This window comes from Lepisosteus platostomus, chromosome 9 (assembly GCF_059453375.1).
Source record: "Lepisosteus platostomus isolate fLepPlt1 chromosome 9, fLepPlt1.hap1, whole genome shotgun sequence".
In the NCBI taxonomy this organism is placed as follows: domain Eukaryota; kingdom Metazoa; phylum Chordata; class Actinopteri; order Semionotiformes; family Lepisosteidae; genus Lepisosteus; species Lepisosteus platostomus.
In genome coordinates this window covers 9,545,409-9,572,241 of record NC_142619.1, presented here as the reverse complement: position 1 = coordinate 9,572,241, position 26,833 = coordinate 9,545,409, and the positions used below count along the sequence as shown (strand labels likewise).

At 39.8% G+C, this 26,833-nt stretch overlaps 1 protein-coding gene across 1 annotated transcript in view; it reads left to right on the top strand.

Annotated features, from left to right (window-relative positions):
- dennd11 (DENN domain containing 11) overlaps positions 1-26,485 on the top strand; it is a 34,059-nt gene extending 7,574 nt beyond the window's left edge. Inside the window, exons 2-9 of the mRNA XM_088646851.1 lie at positions 8,975-9,074; positions 11,000-11,158; positions 13,524-13,677; positions 14,662-14,800; positions 16,289-16,420; positions 17,875-18,025; positions 21,256-21,324; positions 22,767-26,485. Coding sequence (XP_088502977.1) covers positions 8,975-9,074; positions 11,000-11,158; positions 13,524-13,677; positions 14,662-14,800; positions 16,289-16,420; positions 17,875-18,025; positions 21,256-21,324; positions 22,767-22,962 — 1,100 coding nt within the window. The 3' untranslated portion in view covers positions 22,963-26,485. The remainder of the gene's footprint in view (positions 1-8,974; positions 9,075-10,999; positions 11,159-13,523; positions 13,678-14,661; positions 14,801-16,288; positions 16,421-17,874; positions 18,026-21,255; positions 21,325-22,766) is intronic.
- Positions 26,486-26,833: the final 348 nt, after the last annotated feature.

Genomic DNA, 26,833 nt, shown 5'->3' with positions numbered 1-26,833 from the left:
TATGACATCATTGACCTCCATGAAAAAATCCCAGGGCACCTCTCGAAAAGAGAAGGGGATAGCCCTGCCGTCTGGACAAATGTCCCCCTGGCATATACCAGTCATGGCCTCCTTATAATCCCCATCTATGAACTGGCTTCATCACCCTGTTCTCCTCCCCACTAATAGCTGATGTGTGGTGAGCATTCTGGCGCACTATGGCTGCCGTCACATCATCCAGGTGGGGCTGCACATTGGTGGTGGAGGAGAGTCCCCATTACCTGTAAAGCTCTTTGAGTGGAGTGTCCAGAAAAGTGCTATATAAGTGTAAGCAATTATTTGTATTAATTATTATAATTGAAAATAGATTAATGCATTTGGAAGATACTGTGTATGTAACAGTTTTCAGATAAGCAGGCAGAGTCTTTTTGTGTCAGTTTGTAAGAATAAAATATTTAAAATCGGTTGTTACTTAGTGAGGGTATTTATTTTCCAGACGTCCTACACAAGGTTTGTGAGCGGTAGTCCGAGGAGTGTTTACTTCGGCTGTGCTTTATTGTTAAAATAGCCAAAAGTGAGACAACATTGGTTGGGGGTGGATTTTCGGTTGAAGTTTCAAAGGCTGCAGTTCAGTAAAGATAGAGAGTGAAGAGGGCAGAGGTGTTGTGGCGCCTAAACAGAGCACCACAAATGTATTTAAAAACACATTTGCTTATACTTCTTTATTATTTGCATGTTACAAATAATAACATACTAAAACCTATGTTGGAGGCAGAATCTAACAGTCCTTATGTTATTAAAGTGAGTCCTCGCGTACAAATCTTCATAATTTAAAAAACAAGTTTCAGTATTATTATCAAGGTCTTTTAAAATTATGTGTGACGTTACAAATCTAGGGGTGCTCAAATTATTAGTGAGGGAGGTTATTAAATTAGATAACAATCAGATTTCTGACATCATCTTGCTATGCAAGCAAAAAATCAAGATGAATAATTTCACCCCCTAATGTCTGGGAATGCCAAGTGTTATACAATATTTTCAGAGGCCCACTTTTTTTCAACAAAGAAAATCCTATATTCCGTCCTTATAATCTCAATACAAAATACCCTGACCAGGCCCAAGGGAGAGAATGTGCATCCTGATGCTCACAAATGAAGGGGAATCCACTTCCATATTCTAAACACGTTCTGTTATTAACACCAGGAGAGATGTTTTTAGCCTGCAGATTCTACAATAATGGAAATCGGAATTTCTAAATAAGACTATAGGATCTCTCATACAGTAAAGCGTGGAGTCTGGTATTCTTCCAGCATTCAAATTACCCGGGCACTTATGTAATTTGTAGTCTAATTGGAAGGAGACAGTCTTGCAAAGCACATTCTTGTGATGGAGAAGATGATGGTTGATGATGACAACTGACCTTCTTCCCCTTTGGTCTTTCTTGTTCCTTAGTTTATTTTTTTCTATATGCCTGTTTTTATGTTATGGTCCATTCCCATGGAGGTTAGCTTAATGACCTCACTAGGATTGGCCTGGTTACTGCTCAATATAACTGTCATAATGATCATAATAATTCATAATTTACTGTTGTAAATTGGGAATTTATGAATTTGATTAAATTATTGTACTACTTCTTTGATTATTCATGTCTTCGTATATTCTATATCATCTGTGTAAATACAGAAAAAAATAGCTAATAAACAAAAACCTTCAAAATATGGTACCTTTGACTACAAATTTTGCTAAACCTGCTGAAACTCAGCTGCCCTTCAAGCCACAACTATAGAAATAAAAAAATGTTCAAAGTAACATGAGTACATAAAGTTGCTCATATACAGAGCAGTGAAGGCCTGTCTGCATTTGGCACTTACTGTAAGTTCACATTCAAGACTTTAGTGCCTTTGCTGTGTACTTTTAGCCTATGAAGGGACTTAATGTTTCAACAATAACAGGATCAGAAGCTCAGTAGCCTCTGCAAAGTAGAACACAATCCACAAAGGTTTTCCTTATATTTAAGTTATGCTTTTCATCTGTTCCCATAAAACCATCAAATACATAGAAATATATACATATACATTATACTTAGAAAGGGCACTCAAGTCATCGCCCACTGCAGTGCAGCACCCATGTAGGTGAGACACAGTGGCCATTATTCACCACCATAATGAGAAGAAAAGTGAGAAATTGCTTTGACAATTGAATTAAGTTATCAGGACCTCTTGCAGTCCCCTCACAGTGCCCCTGTCACCATACTGGACAGTTGTCTTGGAAATTCTGGTGCAGCTCAAGGTCATTCACTTGTTAGAAGAGGGTTCTTTTCCAACACTAGGAAGTTCTTTACAAAGAGAATTATTGACGCACAGTGTACAGTATGTTGCCAGATCGTGTTGTGGAAGAAGCTTACCTGGATCTGTCGCAGTTTGTATGTGATTGGCTAAGAAAACTTCTTGTGTTCTTTCATGTTGAAGTTGTCATATACCTTTGCTTGGGACAGCATTCAAGAAGTCAAGCTCAGTTGTTAAAATCATTTGTCTGTTTCTCTTTATTTATTCTTGCCTTGTGGGGAGGGAATCTTGGCATGACCACAGAACTGTATGCCAGCAGCTGGCATCCTGGGAAAACCCTCCCCCCCCCCTCCCCCCTTTAGGTAAAACTTCTGAAATGGAGATTTAATTATTCGGTTTGTTCTTCCATATGTCTAACCGAATAAAAAAATGAATGTGTTTACAAAATTCAAAATAAAAAAAAACACTCTGCTCTTAAGACATAATTTTTCTTGCCTTATATTTTGCAAACTCGGACAGTAGTTCTTTGAGATACAGTTTTTGATGTCCTGTTGACATTGTGGCAAGTCCAACTAGTCTCTCTTGCTCTATTGTTGAGTGCTACAGTGAGCTCCCTACTAGCTACAGAAACAGGTAAAGATAAAAGAATGTGTAGAGCTATTAAGATATTTAGAAAACTGATCATCTATTTTCGTCAGTAGCCCGCAGCTGTCAACTGGCTGCTTTCTGAAGCTAGGCAGGGTGGAGCCTGGTCAGTACCTGGATGGGAAACCTCCTAGGAAGCTATGGTTGCTGCTGGAAGTGATGTTAGTGGGACCAGTGCGGGGCCACCCCTGGCCCACCCTGCAGTCTGTGTGGGTCCTAATGCCCCAGTATAGTGGTGGGGACACTATACTGTAGTGGGCGCTGTCTTTCAGATGAGACGTTAAACCGAGGTCCTGATTCTCGGTGGTCATTAAAGATCTCCGTGCATTTCTTGATAAGAGTAGGGAGTTATCCCAGTGTCTGGGACAAATTTCCCCCCTTGGCCTTTACCTTGGCCTCCAAATTGTCATCATGTATGGCTGCCTTGCACTTGCCCTGAGATTTACTGGTGCCCGGTCCAGCGAGTACCCTGCCTTGCACTCGTTGCTTGCCAGGTAGGCACCGGCTCCCCACGACACTGTATGGTATAAAGCAGTTTGGTAAATGACATGATATAATCTATTTTCATAAATAAACTTCAGGAGTGGAATTTTCTTGTTGCCCTGAAAAATACTCAAGTTCACTAACTCATACAAAAACCTGCAGCATCAACCTACAATATCTTTTGAATTTCCGTGTATCAATGCCAACTCCAGTTTTATGCAAACTTCCCTTATCTATTTTACTGTTTTCTTTTGAAAGCTGATTATATCGTATTAAAAGCCAAATACTGACTCTAGCTGCTGCAGCTGTTTAAATCTGTTTAAATCTTTCGTAAACCGAACAGCTGTATCAAGTACTGCAAAGTAGGAATTCACTTGGAAACTCTGTTTTGGGTTCTGAATGGGTGTATCTAGTCCTTCATAAGAAAACTGTTATTTCTTTTGCCAAAAGCAAACTGGCTCAGTTTCAAATCTGTCGGAAAGTCTATTTCTTCATCAAGCTTGCAAGAATCTACTAGTGATCATTCAAATTCTTCATCACTTCTGCATTCCTACAGAATATTTTTAGCCTGCTGCAGTTTTGGAATAGCAGAACGTATGTTCAAGTTCTTTCCCTGAAGCTGCTGGGTAGTGAGATTAATCTAAAAAAGTATACTGTACCACAAAATAAGCGAACTCAAAAAGTTGAAGATGTAAAGGCCATTTTGTGAGAGCTTTTGCATCTGAACATGCTGTATTGCCAGATGGTTCAGTATACTGTAGGTGGTGTAATCAGAAATTTCAATTTGGGTGTATTTCCTAGTTCATTGCAAAGAGGCTTTAAATGAATGGTTATTTTCAGTTGCACTAACAGCTAAACAACACTACACATTACACAACATACAACATAAAAGTTACACTATTTACAAAACAAGGTATCTCATCTCAGAGGCAAATTCAGAAACCCGGAATGTTAACCGTGTAGCCTGAAATTCTATATAAAACCCAAACAGGCCAACAGGAGAAACACCCAGCATCCTAAAATAACAGAACCCAGTACTGAATCTCCCTTACTTTAATTCTAATTGTCCAAAAGTGAAAGGGACTGAATCTATCCATTCTAAAAATGCATCACCAAATTAAAAAACAGAACAAATTCCACTCACCTGGTGCTTCTGCTTCTTTCTGTCAATTCCCTGTCTGTCTGTTCATCTCTTTTCTCTTTTTTTAACCCTGTGTTTCTACCATTGGTTTTTAATTTTATGACCTCTTAAGTCATGAAATTATTATCAGATGTATCCAGACTGTTAGATGTCCATATATTATTATGTACATACTATAGCTAAGAAATGTACAGCTGATATTGCTAAGATTTAATAACAGGAATAATAATAGGTATTCACATTCTGGATTTATAAGTCTGCAGGAAGTTAACCGCCGATATGGCAATAACAAGGACACCATGGTGAACACCTTTGACAGTAGTGGTGTATCCTGGTGAAATGGAGTGACAAAGCATGCAGTGAGATTGAAATTAATACTTTATCTTGGTCTATTGTAAGCTAATTTGACATGTCAATAATAATTTCAACATTTGTTCCATCTTAGGTTTTTGTCCATGACTAGGACTAGTCTCAAGTACTAAAATAATCATTAAACCTTTATAATACACTTTTCTAGACGCTCCCTCAATGCACTTTACGGGTAATGGGGACTCCTCTCCATCACCACCAGTGTGTTTCCCCCAACTGGATGAAGTGCGCCAGTATGCTCACCACACATCAGCTATCAACGGGGAGGAGAGCAGAGTGGTGAAGCTGGTTCAGAGATGGGGATTATTAGGAGGCCATGATTGGTAAGGCCCAGGGGGAAATTTGGCCAGGACGTCAGGGTTAACTACTAATCTACTCTTCTTGTGAAAAGTGTTGGGATTTTTAATGACCATGGAGAGGGATAAAACTTTTTTTACATCTCATCTGAAGGACGGTGCCTTTTTACAGTGTAGCGTATAGTTTTACAGAATAGTGAGAATTTAGTAAAATCTCAGAAATGTATAGAAGTGAAATATAATCGTATTCCCTCCTTAAATACACATGAATTGAAATACTTACGTCTTATTTAATTTGTATTTTTTACATCTTTTATTTTTTTGACTACTTTTTTTAAGAAGATGAAATTTGTGAGCTCTTAGAAGGTTTTTGTGCACAGTGGTCTAAGAGAAATACAGACAGTGAAGTTGTCTTCTTGACAGCCACTGTATTCAGAACTCATTAATGGCCTTTAAATGTGATGTCTTCCCAAATCTACCAAATCTCGACTTTGTAAAATTAATTCTTACTCGCTTTCAAAGGGTGTTTTAGAGGAGACAGAGGCCAGCTCATTAGGTTTAATCTTATGTATACATCAGGATCAACAATGTACTGGAAATGTGGACACACAAGTGGAATTAACAAGAAAGAACTAAAAACAGGATCCCCATCTTCACACACAGTATCAGGTGTCCATAACAAACCCAGCCTTGTTGAAAGCCGAATTTATGAGATCCCTTTAAACAGTGGCTGTAGGAGATCCACTGGTCAATAAAGTTACAACCAAATGTTGTTTCATTTGTAACCTTTTCTGGAATAATCTTACGGTATTCTTTTTAAGCAGGAATGCCTTCACAATCACAGGATAGTTGTAGAAATGAATTGGCCAGTCTCGGATCCTCAGTGCTGAGAATCAAAATTGAAGCACATCCCTCAGGTTGAACAACAGAGATGGCTAGAGTGCCACCAGAAGATGAACACAAACCACCCTGGATGTTTGGTGGATTTAAGCTGACAGAAGACAGCGGTGTCTGATCAGCCTCTTTTTCTCTTAACCACAGCTTCCCTTTTCTTTCATAACCACAAGGGAGAGAGAAAGCGAAGTGCTCAGAGGAGTGTTGAGTCATGTCACGAACTGTGACAGCCTCTGCTGCAGTGATAGCCAAAGCCTGTTTTTTCTTCATACTTTCTAAGTACTGTTTAACCGAAGTCTTTTCTTTTTTTCCTGTGTAACAACACAAAGGTTGCAACAAGATAAAATAGTGTATTTTAAAATAACAAAAGCTGCTTATCAGCACAGTGTGTGTTTTCATTCAAGACAAAGATGAAAGATGAAAGAGATTGCTGTCTTCCTACGCCAGCCTGGAGGAATCGTGTGCAGATGTTCAGTGCAAATTCTGTGACTTTTGACTGGGTTGTAGCAGTAGATCTCGGGGAAGGAGGCTTGTCCTCTCAATGGCTTTCTGTGAGAGGAAGTAACGTGTTGAGTTGTTTGGTTTGTGGCACTGAGCTGCAAAAAACATTTGAAGCATGTGAGACTAGTTGCACTTAATAGCAGGGTAGTTTTGTTGTGAAAAACACTTGTCACAATTCAGCAGTGGCTAAGGTGTGAAGCTGGCATTTTGGACAATGTCTGTATCCTATATTTAGATGTTAATCGGGGATAAGAATAATATGCTTATGTAGGCCTTTAATCAAAGGCCTCAATAGCCGGGCATCAATAACAGGATAGAGTTTTGCGAATCAAAAGGTATCAAAAGGTCATTTTATCTTTTGCTAGGAATGTGTAATTGTACATGTACTATCTGCCAAAAGATTCATAAAAAACAAATTTAACCTAAATATGTTTAATTACCGAGTAGTAAAGCAGAGTGAGTTTACACATCATACTGTAAAGGAAAACTTGTTTTATTGCTGGTAATTCATTAATTTAGCCCATGGGGTTAGAAAACAATCTCATTTATTGATAAAATGGTCAGAAATAATGACTACTGAAAGACAAACAGAACACGTTGACCCTTACCTTTTTACAGCTTGTAATTCCATGCCCATCTTTTCTTTTTTGTATATTGTGGTACCTGTACTCCTTTTCAAGTGTTAAAGTTTAATCATTGCCTTTTGTACATTTTATTATCTGATATACAGAATGGTAGCAGGGTGCCGTAATTAGCATGGCTGCCGCAGAGTGCTGAGGCCCTGGGTTTATTTCTTTGGGTGCTGTCTGTGTGGAGTTTGTATGCCCCCCCCCCCCCCCCCCGTGTTCCCATGGGTTTCCCTACACAGTCTAAAGACATGCTGGTCTGTTAATTAGCTTCCGTAAAAACTGGTCTGTGTGCACGTTTGTGTCGCTGTGTGCCCTGTGATGATCTTGGGTCCCATCCAGGGTGTATCCCACTTTGCACCCACGTGGCTTGCTGGGTTAGGATCCGACTCCCCACCGTGACCCTGTACCGGATAAAAAGGTTTAGAAAATGGATGGGTGGATTAGCTAAATATGACAGTTTCTATTGGAGGTATTCCAAGTAGTTTGATGATGACAATACAGAAAACACAGAAGTGTCTGAACGGTTTTTAAAATGGGCATTTGATCTGTGCAGTGTTCAAGCACGTTCTTGGTTCTTGGCGGTGCGGTGGCTCTGTGGCTAAGGATCTGCGCCTGTGGCTGGAAGGTTGCTGGTTCGTATCCTGCGACTGGCGGAGGAATCCTGCTCCAGGGGGGCAGTATAAATGCGCTCTGACCCCAAACTTCTCTCCCTGTCTGTGTGTCTCATGGAGAGCAAGCTGGGGTATTCTTAATGCAAGAAATTGTGTATGGCTAATAAAGTGATCTTCTCTTATCTTGCACAGACTGCTATTGATTAAGGTCTCTCCCTCAGTCTCACTGCAAACAGTTGGCAGCTTTGTGTTCGGACTGAGAGTGCCTGTGCGTGTTTTGGTGGACGGTTGCAATGATGACTTAAAGTGACTTTTTTTCTCTTCAACACATGCAATATGAGTTTAATTGTTTGTGTCATTGGTGATGATCTTCTGTGCAGTGGAAAGAATGAAAGGATTGGCACTTTCCATCTTGTGCCGTGCCGTCTTAGACTATAATGTCGAGCTTGGACAATAGAATGAGATTGGGAGATGGCAGATCTAACTTGTGATGTAGCAATTTCCTGAGAACCTCCAGACCACAGTAGTGTCAGCCCCCTGACACTGTTTTTTGTGATGTAGAAATGTATAGTTTGATATACAGGGACGGAACTGAGGCTCCCATTGCATAGCATTATAATCCATTTCAGGCTTTATGGGCTGCAGGCAATTGTATGGACTGTATTGATAACGTACAATAGGGCAGTGTAAAGCTAATGGTTGCCTGAGTGTGTAAAAATATCTGCTAGTGTAAAATATAAAGTGAAACTGCTATGCTTTAGGCACCTTATTTTGTATTCCCTGTAGGGAGAAATTATACAATCCAAAATGACAATGGCACTTGAATTGGTTTTTCAAAAAATAAGAAGAAAATGTGGATGATTATGGATTAAAAAAAAAATTAAAGAAAAAATGGGTAATTATACTATTTGTAGAAATTGATGTTGTTATTCAGACTTAATATTTTTTCAAACTGTGCTAATAATTGTTAGAGTAAGTAAATATGAGTGTTAGAGTCATTACTCAGGTCTTTTAAAGTTTTCATAAATGTGCTGATATTACAGCTGGATTAGAAAATGCAGTTGATTGACTTGGAGCTATTGAGTACTGACTCTGACTCAGAAATGAATGCACTGGAAAACGAAGTCGCTTTTCTTTTCAGGCAATATCGTGGAATGGTGTTTGCCTCGGGATATAAATCTTGACGGTGTGGAGTTCAAATCTATGGCCAGTGGGTCACATAGAGTTGCCTCAGACTTCATGTAAGTTTTTTATTTTTTGAAAACAGTGTTTTGCTTTTAATACAACTTCCTTATTGGAACTGTGAATTGTTAACAAAAATCAAAGCTACTCATAGGATTTTGCATTTGGCAGTTATATGTTTTTCACATTTTGGTTCAAGGCTACAGACTGCTTGACTTCCCACAGGGGAGAATGAGGAGGTGTAGGCAGACTCTTCTGACCTTTGAACCCCACAGGACACACAGCCCCATATTAGAGAGGCTCGTCTCAGCACCGTGGTACTGACAGCACCACAGACCAGCATGCGCCCACGAGAAGGCAGGGGTTGCTGTGTTTGCTGAGAACTGAGACAAGGCCCACCATACACTTGGCATCACTCGCCCACCTTGGGAAAGTCAAGTCCTGGTCACAGCTGGCTGTGCCTTTACCATTTTTAATTTAAGAATAAAGCTTTAACCAATAATTTTAAAAAACTTTTTAGCTGCCCAGCCCCAACTCCTGCACCTGTGTGGGAGTGCAAAATGAGACATTTAGATTTGTCGAGAAGAGCCACTGAGAGTTGAGAGAGTCTAAAACAAGCTACCCAATCATGTTGTCAAAACAGCCACCCTTGCTTCTTCAAAGAAATGACAAGATGAATCATGTTTAATTAATTAATTTCATTATGTCTTGCTCAGTTTGTGGTTGTAATACTTAACTGTAATCTGCTATATCGACAATTAATACGATTTAATTTTCACTTCCTGTAATTACCAGACTTTTAATAAAGTCGTGATGAATGCCGACCCCCGAGCCACAAACTGCAGCTCTGAGCCAGCATACCATCCACTTGAGTAGTTTTTCTTTTTGGTGATCTGTCACCCTCCGGGCTCCTAAGATGTGCCGGTGTTCCCCTTTCAGAGAAGCCTACTCAGTCCCCAAACCAGTCCTTCACAGAGATAAGTCCCCAAAAGATCATCAGTTCTTTTTCTCATGTGGAACAACTCTTCAGTCCTCTGTTCCACTAAGCGAACTGGAACAGAAATTCTCGAAGAAATCCACAATTCGCCTTTTTTTTTCTTCCTTATAAAATAGAACTTTTTACTTTCGTTTCCTGGAATCCTGGCTCACTCAACCGTGCTCTCCTGTCTGTGGCCAGTCTTCCCTTTACCTGGAAGAATCCTGTCCCATCCCTACTCTGAGACCCTGGCTCACTTAATCGGGCTCACCCTTCCCACACAGCTTGTTTTCCCTACACAGGAAGATACATGCTCCTGGTCTCTTCTGAGACATTCTGGCACGTCTCACCTACTGGCACCCAGTTTCCAACTATAAACACTACTAATCCATTATACTACTACAGAGAATTCAAACTAATCCAGGGATATAGTACGCACTGGAGAAACTACTATATTCAGTCTGTGGATCCATCTTTCTTTACTAAATCCACCCATAACAAAATCCTTGCAAGTCTTCATTTTCTCTTTCTAAAGTTCAAACCTGGACCTGGTTGGTTGGCTGGCGATGTTAAAAGTCTAAATGTAAACTCGCTACAATTCAGGAATCCACTAGCGCTCTCCTTCCCTGAACCGCAAGAGCTTAGATGCAGGCTCTCTGCCCTCAGCACTTGACTGCTGTCATAGTGACTGCTGCTGCTCCCGAGGAATGTCCCAGTTAAACACAGGGCCAACCAGCTGATCCCTTTACTGCCTGTAGAATTCCATTCCACTGGAGTCCAATCCGTCAAGTCAAGGCAGGTGTCCAATTTACTGCAGTGAAGGAAGAGGCCTTAACTAAGCTCCAGCTTGCTCCATGACGAGCATTATGTTGATGAACCCTGGCCTGCCCTGTTCAGCGAATTGTCCTGACACAAGTAACACGTTTGGCATGACAAACATTTTGTCCAAAGGTCTCTCTATTTCTGTAATCCTAAAAGTCCCACTGTTCAATTTTTTTTGCCACGTAGATATTTCCGTAAAGGCAGCTACTTTGGTCTGGCATGCTTTGCCAACATGCCAGTGGAGAGTGAGCTGGAGAGGGGTGCCCGAATGAAGTCTGTGGGGATTCTGTCACCATCCTATACGCTGCTGTACAGATACATGCATTTTCTGGAGAACCAAGTCAGGTAGGTACGAGCCTCTCGTCCTCTTTATCTCTCACTTTGTGTTGTTAGGAGAGAGTTCAAGATAGACACACAACCTTCTGTTCTCCAGTGAGTCAGTCAAGCCCTGTTTGTGTATCTAAAATCCCTTTATGTTACATGTCCTGTTCGCCTTCACAGCTGCTTCCACAGCTCTAGTACAAACAAAACTCAAAATGCCTGAGGACGTCGGACCCTCCTGTGTTTAATACTGGCTGAACTTCAACTACCCCGTGGTTCCGATTGTTTGAAAATCCAGGTTTGTTTTCCATGCGCAAAAGAGATAGCGGCTTTTTTTAAATTGACCACTATGGAAGTCCAGTTAAGAAAACTAGTTAGAGTGGCTAAATGACACAAATATAGAGATGGCAAAAACAGTGACAAACAGTCATGAAGACTTGCCCTTAGAGGACAGCAGTTTGGCCTGGTCGTGTATTGCAGTGCAGTGGGGTAGTTTGATCGCTGTGCTCCACCATAAAGGAGGAGCAGATCCACAGAGAAACTGTCACCACCGTTGAATCTTTATGACATAGGAAATGTTGGTCGCAAACTGTTATGGGATGGCCTGCTCCACCCAGGGAACAGAAGACTGTCATCAATTTCCCTTCGGGATCAATAAAGTCTTATCTATCTAAGAGCTTTCTCTTGTGAAAGTTGGGAAAAGGTGCTGTAGGGGGCAGTGTAATGGACTGTACACACACTATAGTGTGAGGGCGCTAGTAAGTGGTGTAGAAACGCTCCTGAGACCGAGAAAAAGGAATAACACGTGGTTCGCTTTCCTCACAAGGGTATTGGAGAAATGGGCTACAGCTATCAGAGATCTGATTTCACACTACAAAAGAGGTTCGGGGCTCTAATCCAAAAGCTTCAGGTTCTGAAAGGCTTGAAACATTATGGCTGGTGTATAATGAAAGAAAACAGTCTTTATGTACATAATGTAGATCCTACAGAAGATGCTACATTTTTAGGAGGGTTTGCTACAGGTAGCTTCACCAAATTGACTACAGCATGCACTTTGGTCCCAGTAGTAGATTTTTTTGTTAAATGTCCAACTGTGACTGTTAAGAAAGATTTTAATTTTGAGGAATTGAAATGCTCTGCATAATGAGAGATGTAGAGCCAGTTTGAAAGTGCTGCTTGTGTTTGGGCCCTTTACTCGCAGTTTGGTCATTTGACAGACAGGCTGTCATGAAACAAGGCCCAGTACAGTGAACCAAACAATAAGCAGCAGGACTTCAGTCTTTGTTCTCTGGCTTAGCTTGAGCAGTACTGTGAACTGCCTTGGCATCTTAGGGAGATGAATGTCGCAATATAATGCCACTATTCATGAACCAGTGTGTGTGAGTCATTGAAAAGTCCTTTAATCAATGAGTTTTATCATTTAATTACATGTATGGTTCTTCTGAAAAGGAAAGGTAAAATGTCAGAGAATCAGTCTTTTTTTCTGGAAAGCTGTATAATCAGATTGATTTTTGCTTCAAAGATAACAGAGCTTGTTTTTCCAAAGGAAGGTTTGAGCTATTATTTAATGATTACAGGTTCAAACTACGTAGCGTGTGTTACCAAATGATGAAGCTGGACTGTCTGAAGCCCAAACGTGTGGGAAGCTTGCTTGAATTGTAAATGGCTTTTTATAACCGGAAACAGAGAAATGAAACGGCAGGCGCATTGTAAAGGAGATTTCTTTAATCTGAGTACTGTGGTATATCGGGACCATTCGTTTTGGTTATAACATGTTAAATGTGAAGAATGAAGACAAAGGGTGTGGAACATAGAGGTGAAAACAAAAAGAAATTAGGAGCCTGCCTTATGGAGACAGAGCCTGCTTCTGGTAAATAAATTAAGAATCAGGGGTCTAGCGCAGTTTGTGCTCTGCAGGCTTCCGGTGTGTACATACCATCTGTAATTTTTGAGTCGCTTTCAAGGGTTCAGTAGGATAGTCATTTCACGGTTTTGTTGACATTGTTCTTTTTGGCAGGAGCCACTCACTTTGATAGCTTAGTCTGCCATACCACGCTAAACCAGGACGACATTTTTTTATGAGCTATGAAGTATTGAGATGTGGTTCCATGAGCTAAATTATTCATTAGGTCTAATTTAATAATATCATTTTACTTTTTTACCTTGTTAGTTGACAGATTGGCTGCTTTGGCACTGCATATTCTGCATATTCTATAGGACTCCACACATCGTGGCACATCTGCACAAGTGCTGATTATTCATACCAAAGCCACACCAAAACAGGATGCCAGGGATGTGGGCAGAGAGCCATTTTTATGCTTTGAACCAGTCAAAAGGTAAATAAAGCATCTCTTCCTTTGCTGATATGATATTGCATCTGTTCCTGTAGGCATCAGCTAGAGGTACCAGGACACTACTCTCAGTTAGAGGCCTTTTACGAAGACAAGAAAGGGGTTCTACCAATGGGAAACGGAGCAACTACCTCACTCCAACCAGGGCCCTGGGTACCCACTGTCAACAGGTGCATGCACCCCGAAATGAAGGTAGGAGATTTTCAATAATTGGGGCACAATATACTGGTCTAATCTCACTTTCAAATTTGAACTGTACAGGCGAGTTTCACAGGCCAAGATTAGCAGTAGTCCTAGAATTGCTGACTTTGCATAACAATAGGTAGTCCTAGATTAGCACATTTCCTGGTGCTTTGCTTGTTGTTGTACAGACATCAGGGTTGTGTCTCTCTTGAGTTATATCAAAATCTGCTGTTGTTTGTGTAGCAACGGCAGTTGGCACAGATGGGGTAGAGACAGTATGTTCGCATCTAGCTTGCGTCAGTCGTGTACCTTTTTAAATCACTGTGATGAGATGCAACCTGGCAGCTTTTAGATAATTTCAGTGGAACAACAAGGAGGCAAATGGATCAGACATAAATCTAGTCTAGGTGGCATGGCTAAAAGTCCGCTAGTCATAATTAAGGTGCCCCTTTTGAAAACATAGAGAGAACCCCTGAGATATTTTTTCTTCATGAATGACAGTAAGAGCTTATGATGTTTTTCTACCACATCGAGAGTTTGTTTTCTGATAGTCTGACGTGCACCTTTGCCTCGGGCTGTCAAGAAGTAGATCCGAGTCAAGGGATTTGGTAGCTTTGCAGCCTGCTCTTTTTGAGCTCAGAAATGTTTGCATGTCTGTGATGTGGTTAGAGAATTGAACTGTGAGCTCCTTCTGTGTGCTAGCTCAGTCTCCACATTCCTTTAATCTACAGAGATGTTCTGTGTTTTTATACGTCTTCCAAAGGCATAAATCTGCATTGTAAATCCTATACATGTTTTTCTGAAGCTTTTAAACCACACAATATGATTTGAGTTTCAGTTAAAGCCGATCTAGGGCACCAAACAGCTGTGACTTAAATGTATTTCAAAGAGGAAGTAAGATTTTAATAAATGCATATGCTAAATCGTTATGCTAAATTCTGTATGATTTCTTTGTGTGCCTCATGGTCAAAGGCATTCCTCCTTTCTTTGTAGATTACTCACCCAGCAGGCTGCATGTCCCAGTTCATCAAATTTTTTGGGGAACAGATCATGATCCTGTGGAAGTTTGCATTACTACGGAAACGGATCCTCATCTTCTCTCCGCCCCCTGTGGGAGTGGTCTGTTACAGAGGTATGGCATAAGAAATGTCCTGGGACTAAACTTTTCTTCACTGAATGAGAAATTTACAGGAGATGGTTATGACATTATTACAAAATAAAAGGCACTACTCAAGGCATAACCTCTCTATGCTGATCAGCATAGGAATCTTTATCCTTGTTTCAAAATATAACAAAGGTTATCTTGCTTCGTGAGTACCACAAAAATAAATATTTTTACAGACATACTATTATAAGAAAACAGTCCTGTATAAAATTTAAAATACCTTGTGAATTTCTGTCTTTAAAGGGGAGGGCCCAAAATACTGAATGTCAGGCATATTAAGGGATGGTACCTAGATACTGTACCTACTCCCTTCTATTATCAGGAGAGAGGAGATGGCGGAAACTCCCTGATATACTGACTTCATCTCTTTTTCTGGCTTTTTCTTTTTCACCTCTTAGCTTGTGAATTCATTACTATTCTAGGGCAGCCTTCATTTAGGCCTCCACCTGTCTGTACCTCCAACTCAAAGAGGTGTATTGTAGTAGTTCAGGTGGGTAGCTGCGTCAGTATGCGCAGGCTGCAAAGAAACAAGTAAAGGTTTATTCCATGCTAAAAAGAGAAGAAAGAGAACGCAACGTTTCGGCTGTGGAGCCTTCTTCAGGTGTAAGGGAAATGTAAGGTGCTTACACCCGAAGAAGGCTCCACAGCCGAAACGTTGTGTTTTCTTTCTTCTCTTTTTAGCATAAACCTATTACTTGTTCCGAGGTGTATTGTACACATTGTCGCATTTTTGCTTCAGCTCTCCCTGGTTGATCTGGGGATCATAGCAGTGAGCCTTGTTAATTATTAGATGGCTGTTCCAATACAGGGGATTGAGGTATGAAAACAAAAAATAATATCGTATCACCCCCAACTTGATTTTGTGAGTTCTCCAAAAGTGGAACAAGGCTGGGCCTAGTCAGTACTGGTAATGGAGACCTAGTTGCTGCAGTCAGTGGTGATGGTGGAGCAGTAAGAGGCACTCTTCTCTGTACATTAGAAATTCCAATCTAACACCCCAATATGGTGACCAGGGATACAGGGCTGCAGGAAGTGCAGTCCTTTGGATGCGATGTTAAACTACTCCCTTACTTTCTCGTTAACGATCCCATGACACTATAGGATTACGTTCAGCCTAACATTTAGGACTGGCACAATCTGGCCTTCCTAAAGTTCCTCCTTAAATTCAGTTCGGTGAAGCAGTTCCTCTCTAGCTGAGCTACGAAGAGGGGCTGCTGGTGCCGTAAAGACGGCTGTGTATTGTCCTTGTGGGTTGTTTTGCACTTTGCTGATTAATGAAACGGGTCCCCTCCTTTCTGTACTGTATAGCTCTTTGGGATCCTATAGGATGAAAAGTGCTTTCATTGAAATGGTATGGAATGATTATTTATTTATAAATTAGAGCACTAACCAAACTTCTGCCAGTTGCCGAACTTTTGGAGATGTCTCAGCGGAGGCTGTTCCTCTCCCCTGCAGTGTACTGCTGCTGCTGCTTGGCCAATGTCTCTCTCCCTGGAGTGGGCCTGTCTGTGCCAGAGTTCCGCCCTTTCTTCTACATTAACGTCGCCGATATCGAAGCCCTGGAGACGGAACTGTCATATGTAGCTTGTGAGTACATAACCGTGCTGCATCTCGGGACCTTCCAGCTGCTTGTGTGCTGTCACTGACATAGCCTGGTTAACCTGCTGTGAAAGGTCTTGTAATAAAGGTTACAACTGATTGGAGGCCATTTCTAATGTCTTTCTAATTTTCTTGATAACAGTGTATCGATGTAGGGATATTATCAGTTCTTGAAGGGTCTTACGCAGACTGTTTAAACAATCAGCCTGAGCCGTTCATTGCAGACAACCAACATGCAGTTTCATAAAGAAATACCTTCTATTGTCAGGAACTCGTCTGTCCTAATTGCATTTCACGGTTTGTCCTGAAGTACTGTTCTGGGTTTGCTTTGTCATGACTTTTTAAATACTTGTACCAAAGTCTTCTCTTTTTTAATTATTATAGGTTTAGCAGTAGAATTAAGTTTACTTGAATACACTTTCAGATTCTGAACCTTGATTTAAGATGCCATTGATGCCATTTTTCAAGAGCACTGCTAACAATTCTTTAAAGCCAGGGGTCCCCAACCCTGAACCTGGAGAGCCCCATTCCATTGAGCCTTATACTGTATGTCACTCCCAATTGCCCATTTCTAAAGATTGGGAATGCTATCGAGTTAATGATGACTTAATTAATGATCACGATTAAATTGTTCACTTTCGAAACTGATATTTCATTATCAACAAAACCTGCTGGGTGGTGACTGTCTGTTTTTAGGCCACTGAAAGTGAGGAAGGGCCTTTATATAAAAAATGTTGTACCAATGGCCTGGGTTAGGAGGGTTAGGGTTAGGAAGCTTTGAGACACCTCCATGACTCATGCTGGAAGTTCCTCTGGAGACACGTTTGAGTTATATTTCCATAATCCCTGCTTCCATGAGAAAAAAATAAGAATGCGAAATATAAAGTAAAATGTTTTTGAGGTGACAGATAGATTAGTGTCGATATTGAAAATGGAGCTGCTATTTTAAAGCCAAGGCCACTGACCTCACAAGCGCCTCCACGGAACTGTGGACCTGGAGCCATAAGAAAAGTGTTTTTTAGTCTCTGTGCCTTGAATTTGTTTTGCGTCCTTGTAAAACAGTCCAATAGCAGAAGACCTCTGACTGCTGTCTGATGCAAGATGATCTGTGTAGGAGCTATTGACATTTGTATCACCAGAAGGCAACCTTGCAAAAGCAGACTTGTGAATGTCCGCCAAGATGCTGCAATTCATTGGTACTATTGTATTATTGACATTTCTGTTAAGACTGATTTAATATCTTTTTTAGAAGGTCATTCTGAAGGGCTTCAAAATGGGAAACACTAAAAGGAGGTGTTTGTAGGTTACAAAATACATTAAAGTCTGCAGTGTTTCAAAGAGTTTGACCTTCGATTGTTAGCTGTTTTCATTTGTAGAGGCCACATGCTTCTACAGTCCATTTTTTTAAATTTCAGCTTAACATTTTTATGGTCTTCCTTCAGGTACGACAGAAAAGATTTTCGAGGAGAAGAAGGATCTGTATGATGTATACGTGGACAATCAGAATGTAAAAACACACAATGAGAACCTGCAGCCACTTCTGAGGATCAACAGCGCAGACAGGGATAAATACCGCAAACTCAGTGAGCAGAGGTACTGGCCAGGAGCAGTATCGGTGTGGATGTTGGTTGTGAGTTGCCTCGCTACAGGGAACAGGGCAGGGGGTTGAGTAGGAGATGCAGCACAATTAGAAACTTTACATGTAATTTTTTAAAATATATATTATATTTTCCCCTTTTATTCTTATTAGACTCAGGTTTTATGGTTGATTGGTTTTGTTCCCCTGTCCAAATACTGGGAGATAGGTTATTGTTTGTGCGCCAGAAGGTCAACCAGTAGGTGACACTGTTCCATCACTGCTTCCAACATCTTATTACTCTTTTACATACCATACACTGGCCAGCCCCAGCTATGTTAAGCTTCTTACCACCAGTGAGATTAGGCTTCGGGATGGTGTAGTTGCTGGCTGTGTTTGGTATGTGAGAGCTGTAACATTATTTTTTTGTGCTTGGGTAGAGCCAGTTTTTGAAAAAAATCAATTTAATTTGCTTTAACTGACAATGGAAGGAGAGAAAGCACACCAATGTCATTGCAAAGACTAATATACTGGTGTTAGATTAAAATTATAAATAAGAAAATTAGTCAAACAAGATGAATACCAAATCAATATTGGGTTCTGACACCAGCTTGCAATGCAAGCAGATTAATAAAAGTTAAGAATTATAAGTTCCCTGTTGTCAGGAAAGACAAAGCATTTCACAGAAAATGCTTTCATTGTTCTCTATTACAGAGAGTCATAACAAATAACCAGGTGACAAAGCTAGAAAGTCAAATATTAAATAAGTTGCAGATACACAAAACATCATTTTACAGTGGTTCTAGAACGTTTGTGAACACTATTGAATTTTCTGAATTTCTACATAAATTTGACCTAAAATGTGATCAGGTCTTGTTCTAAGTAATAAAAATTGATAAAGAGAACTCAATAAAACAAATAACACACAAAAGGATGTACTTTTTCATTCATTTATTTATCAAAATGATCCAACATTAAATTTCTTTGTTCGGAAAAAGTATGTGAACCTAGGCTTTCAGTAACTGGTGTGACCCCCTTTAGCAGCAATGACTTCATCCAAACGTTTACGGTAACTGTTGATCAGTCCCGCACATTAGCTTTGAGGAATTTCGGCCCATTCCTCCTTACAGAACTGCTTCAGCTCAGTGATGTTGATGGACTTTATTGCATGAACTCCCCGCTTCAGGTCCTGCCACAACATTTCTATTGGATTAAGCTCTGGACTTTGACTCATTTATTCCAAAACGAGAAATTTCTTCTTCTTCAACCATTCTTTGGTAGACTGACTTGTGTGTTTAGTTTCTGTTGAGCTTCAGTTCACGGACGGATACCCTGACATTCTCCTGTAGAATTTGCTGGAACAATCCAAAATCCAAAATTCATAGTTCCGTTAAAAACAGCCCCAAACCATGATACTGCCACCACCGTGTTTCACAGTTGGGATGTGGTTCTTATGTTGGAATGCAGTGTTTGGTCTTCGCCAAACATAACATTTCTCATTTAAGCCAAAAAGTTCTATTTTGGACTCATCAGTCCACAGAACATTCTTCCAGTAGTTTTCTGGCTCATCCAGGTGATCTTTAGCAAACTTTAAACGGGCAGCAATGTTCTGCTTGGAGAGTAGTGGCTTCCTCCTTGATATCCTCCCATGCACACTATTTTTGTTCAGTGTTTTCCTGATGGTGGACTCATGAACACTGACATTAGCCAGTGCAAGAGAGTCCTGCAGATCCTTAGACTTTACCCTGGGGTTCTTTGTGATCTCCCAGGATATTATTGCCTTGCTCTTGGAGTGATTTTTGTTGGACAACCGCTCCTGGGGAGAGTAACAATGGTGTTGAATTTTCTCCATTTGTACACTATCTGCCTAACAGTGGATTGGTGAAGCCCAAAGTCTTTAGAAATCATTTTGTAACCTTTTCCAGCCTGATGAGCATCAACAACTCTTTTTCTGAGGTCCTCAGAAATCTCCTTTGACCGAGGCATGGCATGTGTTCACAACCCTATGTGGTGAAGACCAGACTTTGGTAGTGAAGACTCAGGTTTGTTTTTTAAATAGGGCAAGGCCACCCAAACTAACACCTGATTGTCATCCCATTGATTGACACTCCTGACTAATGATCCCCTTAACTGAACTGATAATCCTAGAGGTTCACATACTTTTCCCGACAAAGACATTTAATGTTGTATCATTTTAATGAATGAATAAATTAAAAGGTTTTTAGTGTTATTTGTTTTATTGGGATCTCTATCTATTTTTATGACTTAGATGAAGATCTGATCACATTTTGGTCAAATGTATGCAGAAATTCAGAAGCTTCTAAAGGGTTCACAAACTTTCTAGCACTACTGTAGATTATTGTAAAGATGTGTGAGAATCAAAGCCCTGTCTTTTATAGACGTGAAAACACAAAAGTCAGCCTAACTGAGGCAAAAATACTGCAAAAGAAAAAAGAGGGGACTTATTGTCTTATTATATAATAGCACACTCAGGTCTAAATATCTCTCTGATATGGATGTTCAACAAAATTCTATCTGTTTTGCTATTCAGAACAATTCATCACTAAACCAATGAGAGATTAATTTTAGCCTGGTAGATAACACAAGTAGGAAAGCAGTTTTTCCACAAATATAAAACTATATTCCCTTAGGTAAGACGTTAGCAGCCTTTTAAGTGCTCAAATTATCTAGGAGTTCTGTAATCTTGGTCAATGAAAGAGGAAACTTTCCTGGCACAAATTGCTTCTAGTTTAATTTCTTTTTCTTCCCTGTTTCTATGTGCTCTTGTATCCTGTCTTCTCTATTAATGCTCCTAGAAGACTGAACAAATGATTTAACTTAAATTGGCTTAATCCTAGTTAAAAATTACTACAACTTTTTTGTCCACGATTACAGAATCAGGGACATTATCAGACATTGTGTGTTTCCAAGGCTGCTTGTGGTTTTACCTTTAAAGAATGGGTTACTTGGAAATGAATTTTAAACAGTGTGATAAACCCCAGGTGTGACAATATGATAATAGCACAATGTGTGACGTGGCTATGGTGTTTCTGTAATAGTTTCACTCATGTTTGTGGTTGCTTACAAGGCAATTCTTTGTATATTTATTCTCATTAATATTATTATTAAGTCAATTTATCTCTTCCATTCTAACATGCCGTAATTACCATTGCTCTTCTGATTTAAAATACAGCGTGACATTACGAATTTAGGAGTTAATCTTCCTGTTTTGGTGACTTGTCTACAGACAGATGCTGCTGTACTCCCTGGAGGTGGATGGGGATTGTTCTTCCAGTGAAGAAGACCTCTTTATCCTGTGAGTAGCTATAGACTGGTCTTACAGTTTAGGGGACTAGGGTAACTAGGGATAGTTGAATGCAATACAGCTACTGTATCTTCTCAATTAAAATGATACCTTGTGCTCAACACGTATTTGAACGGGAAGTTTATACGCATTTGGATAATTACAAACGTAACAATCAATTGTAGAGGTCTTCAATTTTATTGGTGCAAAATAATGTTTGTGGCTAAAAAGATTAATGTTTTTTGGATATCTATGCGTTTGAGGAGCCTTCCAAATCTTCCAGATTAGTGGTTCTCAAACGCACTCGTGAGGGACTGCTGTGTGTGCTAGTTTTAATCCTAACTGGCACCTTAATCACTCATTCTATTTAATGCATATAATCGATCAACTTGCTTTTTTGGAGTTTTTTCTGTACTTAGTCCTCATTTCCAACAGTTTAAGAGCAGATCTTTCAGCCTCTGCTCAACTTGCTAATTAAGAACTTGCTACATTTCGGAGTAAACGGCTCCGAACAGGAAGCCAGTTGATGATGAACGGACAACGGTGGGAATGACTCTATATAAAACAGCTTCCACTGTGATTGAATGTTTTTCCCTTTCGCTGAAAGCTAAGGTTGGGTGCAGCTCACACACCTGAGTGAGGGCATTCATTCTGAACGACTCAACACATTGAAATCAATTAACCTGTGATTAAGGCAGGAGCAGACACTGGAAGACAAGAACCATCTCCCAGGAGCATTGTTGAGAACCTCTTCTCTAGAGCATGTAGAAATGTCCTTTTTTAACAGCATGTGCGGAATACAGAGATTACACATTACTAAATTGTCCAGATGTATGTGCTCTGCAGTGGTCTAGCATTCAGGTTGTAGTTGTGCCTTGCGCTCTAGGAAAGGCTCCAGGAATAACCTTGCCGGGAATACGCAGGTTTTTGATCTGGGATGAATCCATGTGAAGTCTTAAGTGGTGGGAGGTATCTTCAGTTTTTTCAGATTCTAACTCATGAAGAAGCTGCCCTTGTTATTCCTTGAGTATGTCTGGGTCTGCTGACATTTCCGTTTCTAGTTTAGTGTGCTGTGAGGAGAAAACTCATTAGCATTCACGAGCAGACAAATTTAATTATGAACGTCATGCATAATTAAACCTGGGGATTAAATATGAGTGGAATACATGTTTAACTGCTTATAATTTCAGAAATATTCGCAATCAGGTACAATGCTTTCTCATAAGGCCATTGTTGATCATGTTCATAAACAGCACAGCTAGCTGTTGCTCATTTCAAATCATTAGGATTTTTTTTTTACATAATGTAAAATCTGACCTGTTCAAAACAAGATATTTGTTTGGGAAGAGGTGGTATTTTTCACAGTGGTAACTCCTTTGGGACATTTTGCAAACGATCACAGAGTCAGTGCCAACATGAATATCGCGGATAATTTCCTAATTCTGTGCCAACAGGTTTTTCATGGAGCTGAACAACCGGATCTTCCAGACACTTTGGGAGGTATCCGGCAGTCAGGACAAGACTCTGACGGAGGAGCACGTGCGGGGCATGGGGCTGGACCCCCAGGGGGACCGCAGCTTCCTCATCGACCTGCTGGAGGTGTATGGCATCGATGTCATGCTGGTCATCGACAACCCCTGCTGTCCCTGAACCTGCAGAGCTTTTTTCTCTTAACTGGAGCCTGCCAGAACTACGTGGGGGGTGTTGGGAAGCATGTGTCTCCTTTAACCACTTGGACACCTTTGGTTAGGATTTTTTTCTGGGGGCACGTTCCAAGTTTTGCATTTCACAGAAGACTGCTGCTGTTCGAAGGGGGTTTTCAGATCTTCCCTACTTGAGGAGTGAGCACTACACAGTGTCTTAAATTATGTTCACTTAAGGTTTTTTTATTCTGTTCTTTTTGCTCCCCAGCTAAAGAGATACAGAGGTCATCATGGGTAATTGTTGATAGCTGGTGAAAGAGCACAGATGTTTTTATTTTTTCTAATTCTTTAATTTTTTTAACTGTTTGAACACAGTAACACTAAAAGTGTAGTAAAATCACTTTGCTATACCTGTATATAATGTGTAGAAAAAAAAAGTTGACTGTTTAATATTCAGAGATGGCAAAATCTTTTTCTGATCTACCCTGGTAAGTGTGTAATTTCTGAGCCAAAAACCATTTGCGTTCCGGGCAAGTGAGAGAAAAGCTGTCAAGTATGGTAGATAATAATCTGAAGGTTATAAAGTATTTGTCAACAGATGTACTTAGAAACTGAAGAGTATGTGAATAAATGAGCAGTGAAAATGCAGACCTGTCCACAATGTAATTCCCTAAAACGTTACCATGGTAACAGCAGAGTAAAGTCGCAGAGCGCAGAGGAATGGTGAACTGTGTTATCAACTGTTTGAAACCATAGTATTTCCCAGAAAAACACTTTGTATAAGCTTGTAAAATCCACTTAAAGACTGCAGTTACCTTACAAATTAATCGTGGTGGAGTGCAGTAAGCGCTTGCTAAAAATATTTTCTCAGTCTTAAAGTGGTGATGAGAAATAATACAGATGATATTTGTGGAGCTTTGCAGGATACCCCTTGTTGGTGAACAAAACCAACCTACTCATTTACTGTGACTTTCAGAATGCCTTCAAACTGTGGGAGTTTAATTTACTTCATTCCTTAAGTGAACATACAAGTTTCAGAGTTCATCTCTGCCAGTGTTTTAAGATATATTGAGATGTATTTTTGCTTCTAAAACTGCAAGCTGTTCACTGATGAAGCCTTTCTCCATGTGTCAGTGGGACAGAGTATTTATTGAATTTTTTAAAGAGTATTTATTGATTGGCATAATTTAAAAAATAATTGGACTGTGAAATGAAAGCCTCTTGCTGATAAGTGAAATATTGGTGTTAACATTTTTCTTGTGTTTCAGTAATGGTTATATATTGTTTTATGTTTTTGCACTGTGCCTGATGTTTTCTGTTCTTGTACATCTTATCTTTGTGCTTTTTAGTGAAAAAAATAGCACTGAGGCAGGCCACTATACTGTACATTGATATTCTTTCAAAATTCAATATCATCACAGTAGAGAATGTTCTCTGCAGTTAATCAGCAGTCATTCAAGTGATTTCCACTTAGTAATTAAAAAAGAAATAAATTTAAGAGACGTGGAATGAAAACCAGCAGCCACTGAGGTGTCATGATCCAGATTAAAATAAAGAGATGTGAAGGCCACCAGTTCAGCTATTTTTTTTTAATCCTGAGCTTCTGCCAAATCAAAACGTTTAATAAGAAACCCTTCAGCAAAAGCCAGTTTGTAAAGCCTTTGGGTCTCTTGACTGCAGAGAGTGTGCTCTGCATTGCCAGTCTCCTGTTATTTGCAAATTAAGACCATTTTCATTTGTCTCACAACATTCTCTTCCTAAAATGTCACTCCTTGAAGAGCACAGTGTTAAGGGTCTTAAAATAAACAAGACAGATTGTTAGTGCTTAAGATTTTTTTTAATTTGTTTTAATTAGGATAATGGTGACAGTACAAAAATAGGAAATGAACTGTAGTTGATATGAATGTCTTTTGATTTTAGACATTTTCTGTCTTGGTGTTTTTCATTTCAACTGTATTTGATTCTACTCCATTTAAGAGGGAATAAACTTAATCTATTTCCCTTTCAGCTGTAGAGAATGGTATTGTACTAATACTTTAATTCTTTACTCTGATTACAGAGTTGGTCCCTTTTTATCTGCACCAGTATGAATGGTGTATAGTGTTGAGAAAAGGTTTGTAAACCCTTTAGTATTTTTTACGTTTGAAACATAAAATGATATTAAATCTTAATCCGACTCCTAGTAATAGTCACTCGATAAAACAAATGACTCAGAATATAGCACTCTTTCAACTTTTATGCTCAAGTGATGCATCATTATATATGTGTTCTAATAGATTCCTCTTGAATACGGGATATGCTGCATATCCCGTCAATAAATGACAAATTAATAACAAACAATATGCATCTGAGACAAAGTTTGAGAACCTTTGTTAACTAATGGCAGTCAGTTTTGAGAATTTTTACCCATTCCTCCTGACGGAACTTCAACTCTGTGCCATTTGAAGGCTGCCTTGCATGTACAGCTCAGTTTAGGTCCTGCCACAGTATTTCAGTGGGCCTTAGGTCCGGACATTGACTGCTAGGCCATTGTAAAATGCAAAACGTCTCCTTCTGCAGCTATTCTTTCGTAGATCTGCTTTAATGTTAAGGATCATTGGCTTGCTGTAAACCCACTTTTGGTTCAGCTGCAGGTCATGGACAGATGGCCAGACATTCTTCCCTGGAATCCTCTGATACAATGCAGAGTTCATGGTTGTGTCAATGATGGCAAGTCATCCAGGTCCTGAGGCAGAAAAGCAGCCCCAGACCATCACATTCCTACTACCATGCTTGATGGGTGGGATGAGGTTAATCTGTTCCAATGTAGTGTTTGGATTTCTCCATTGGTTTCTCATTGAGGGCAGAGTTCTAACTTTGACCTTGTGGATCATCTGTATGCTCTTTGCCAAACTTCAGATGGGCAGCCCTTTTCTATTTGGAGAGCAGCGATTTTCTTCTTGCTATCCTTCCTTAAACACCATTTTTGTTTAGTCATTTTCTGATAGCTGAGTCATGAACAGTCACATTAGCTTAGGCAAAAGTGGCCTGCAATTCCTTGGATATTTTGGGGTTCTTTGTCACTTGATTAATTTTCTGGCTTGTTCCTGGGACAAAGTCTGGAAGGATGAGTGCTCCTGGGAGAGACTGTGATCTTGAACTATTTATCATTTGTAGATTGTATGACAGTGGATTGGCAGAGCCCGGGATTCTAAAAAATGGCTTTGTATTCCTTTTGAGACTGAGGAGCACCAATATCTTTTCTTGATTGTGGTATGATTTGTTTCCAAACACCTGTAGAGGGAAGACCAATCGCAGACCAACCATCTTTTCTTTTTTTTTTCTCAACCTCAGTGTCAGTTCCAAACTCAATTTATTATTTAGACATCTGATTCTTATTATTCTGTTGAGATAATGAAACTAGGGATTCACTTCTCACATTTCCTGTATGTACTCAGTTTAATTCAAACATCATTTTGTTTCATGTTCCAAGAGACAAGGAGTGTGTTACTATAAACCCTATTTAAATAAAGGCTGGTTTTGCTAAAGAAGGCTTTCATGTTAAAATGATTAAATTTCCATATTCATCTTTGGAGTTCTCAAACCTTTTCTTGGCACTGTACATTATATGACAGTAATATAAACTGCAAGAGTCTGTCTTTGTACTGTACCTACACGTGCATCTGACACTGCTGTCCCCAATGGATAGAATTAGCTTATAAAGGCATCCAGCTAAACCACACCCTTAAAATCTACCACACCAGCAAAATGAAATATGATTACCCACACATGCCATGTACAAATCCCAGATTATTCAGTATTACTAAAGCAATGAAAAGGGACTTACTTCATTTAAAGATATCAATACAACAGTAACTATGAATACCATCACAAAACTT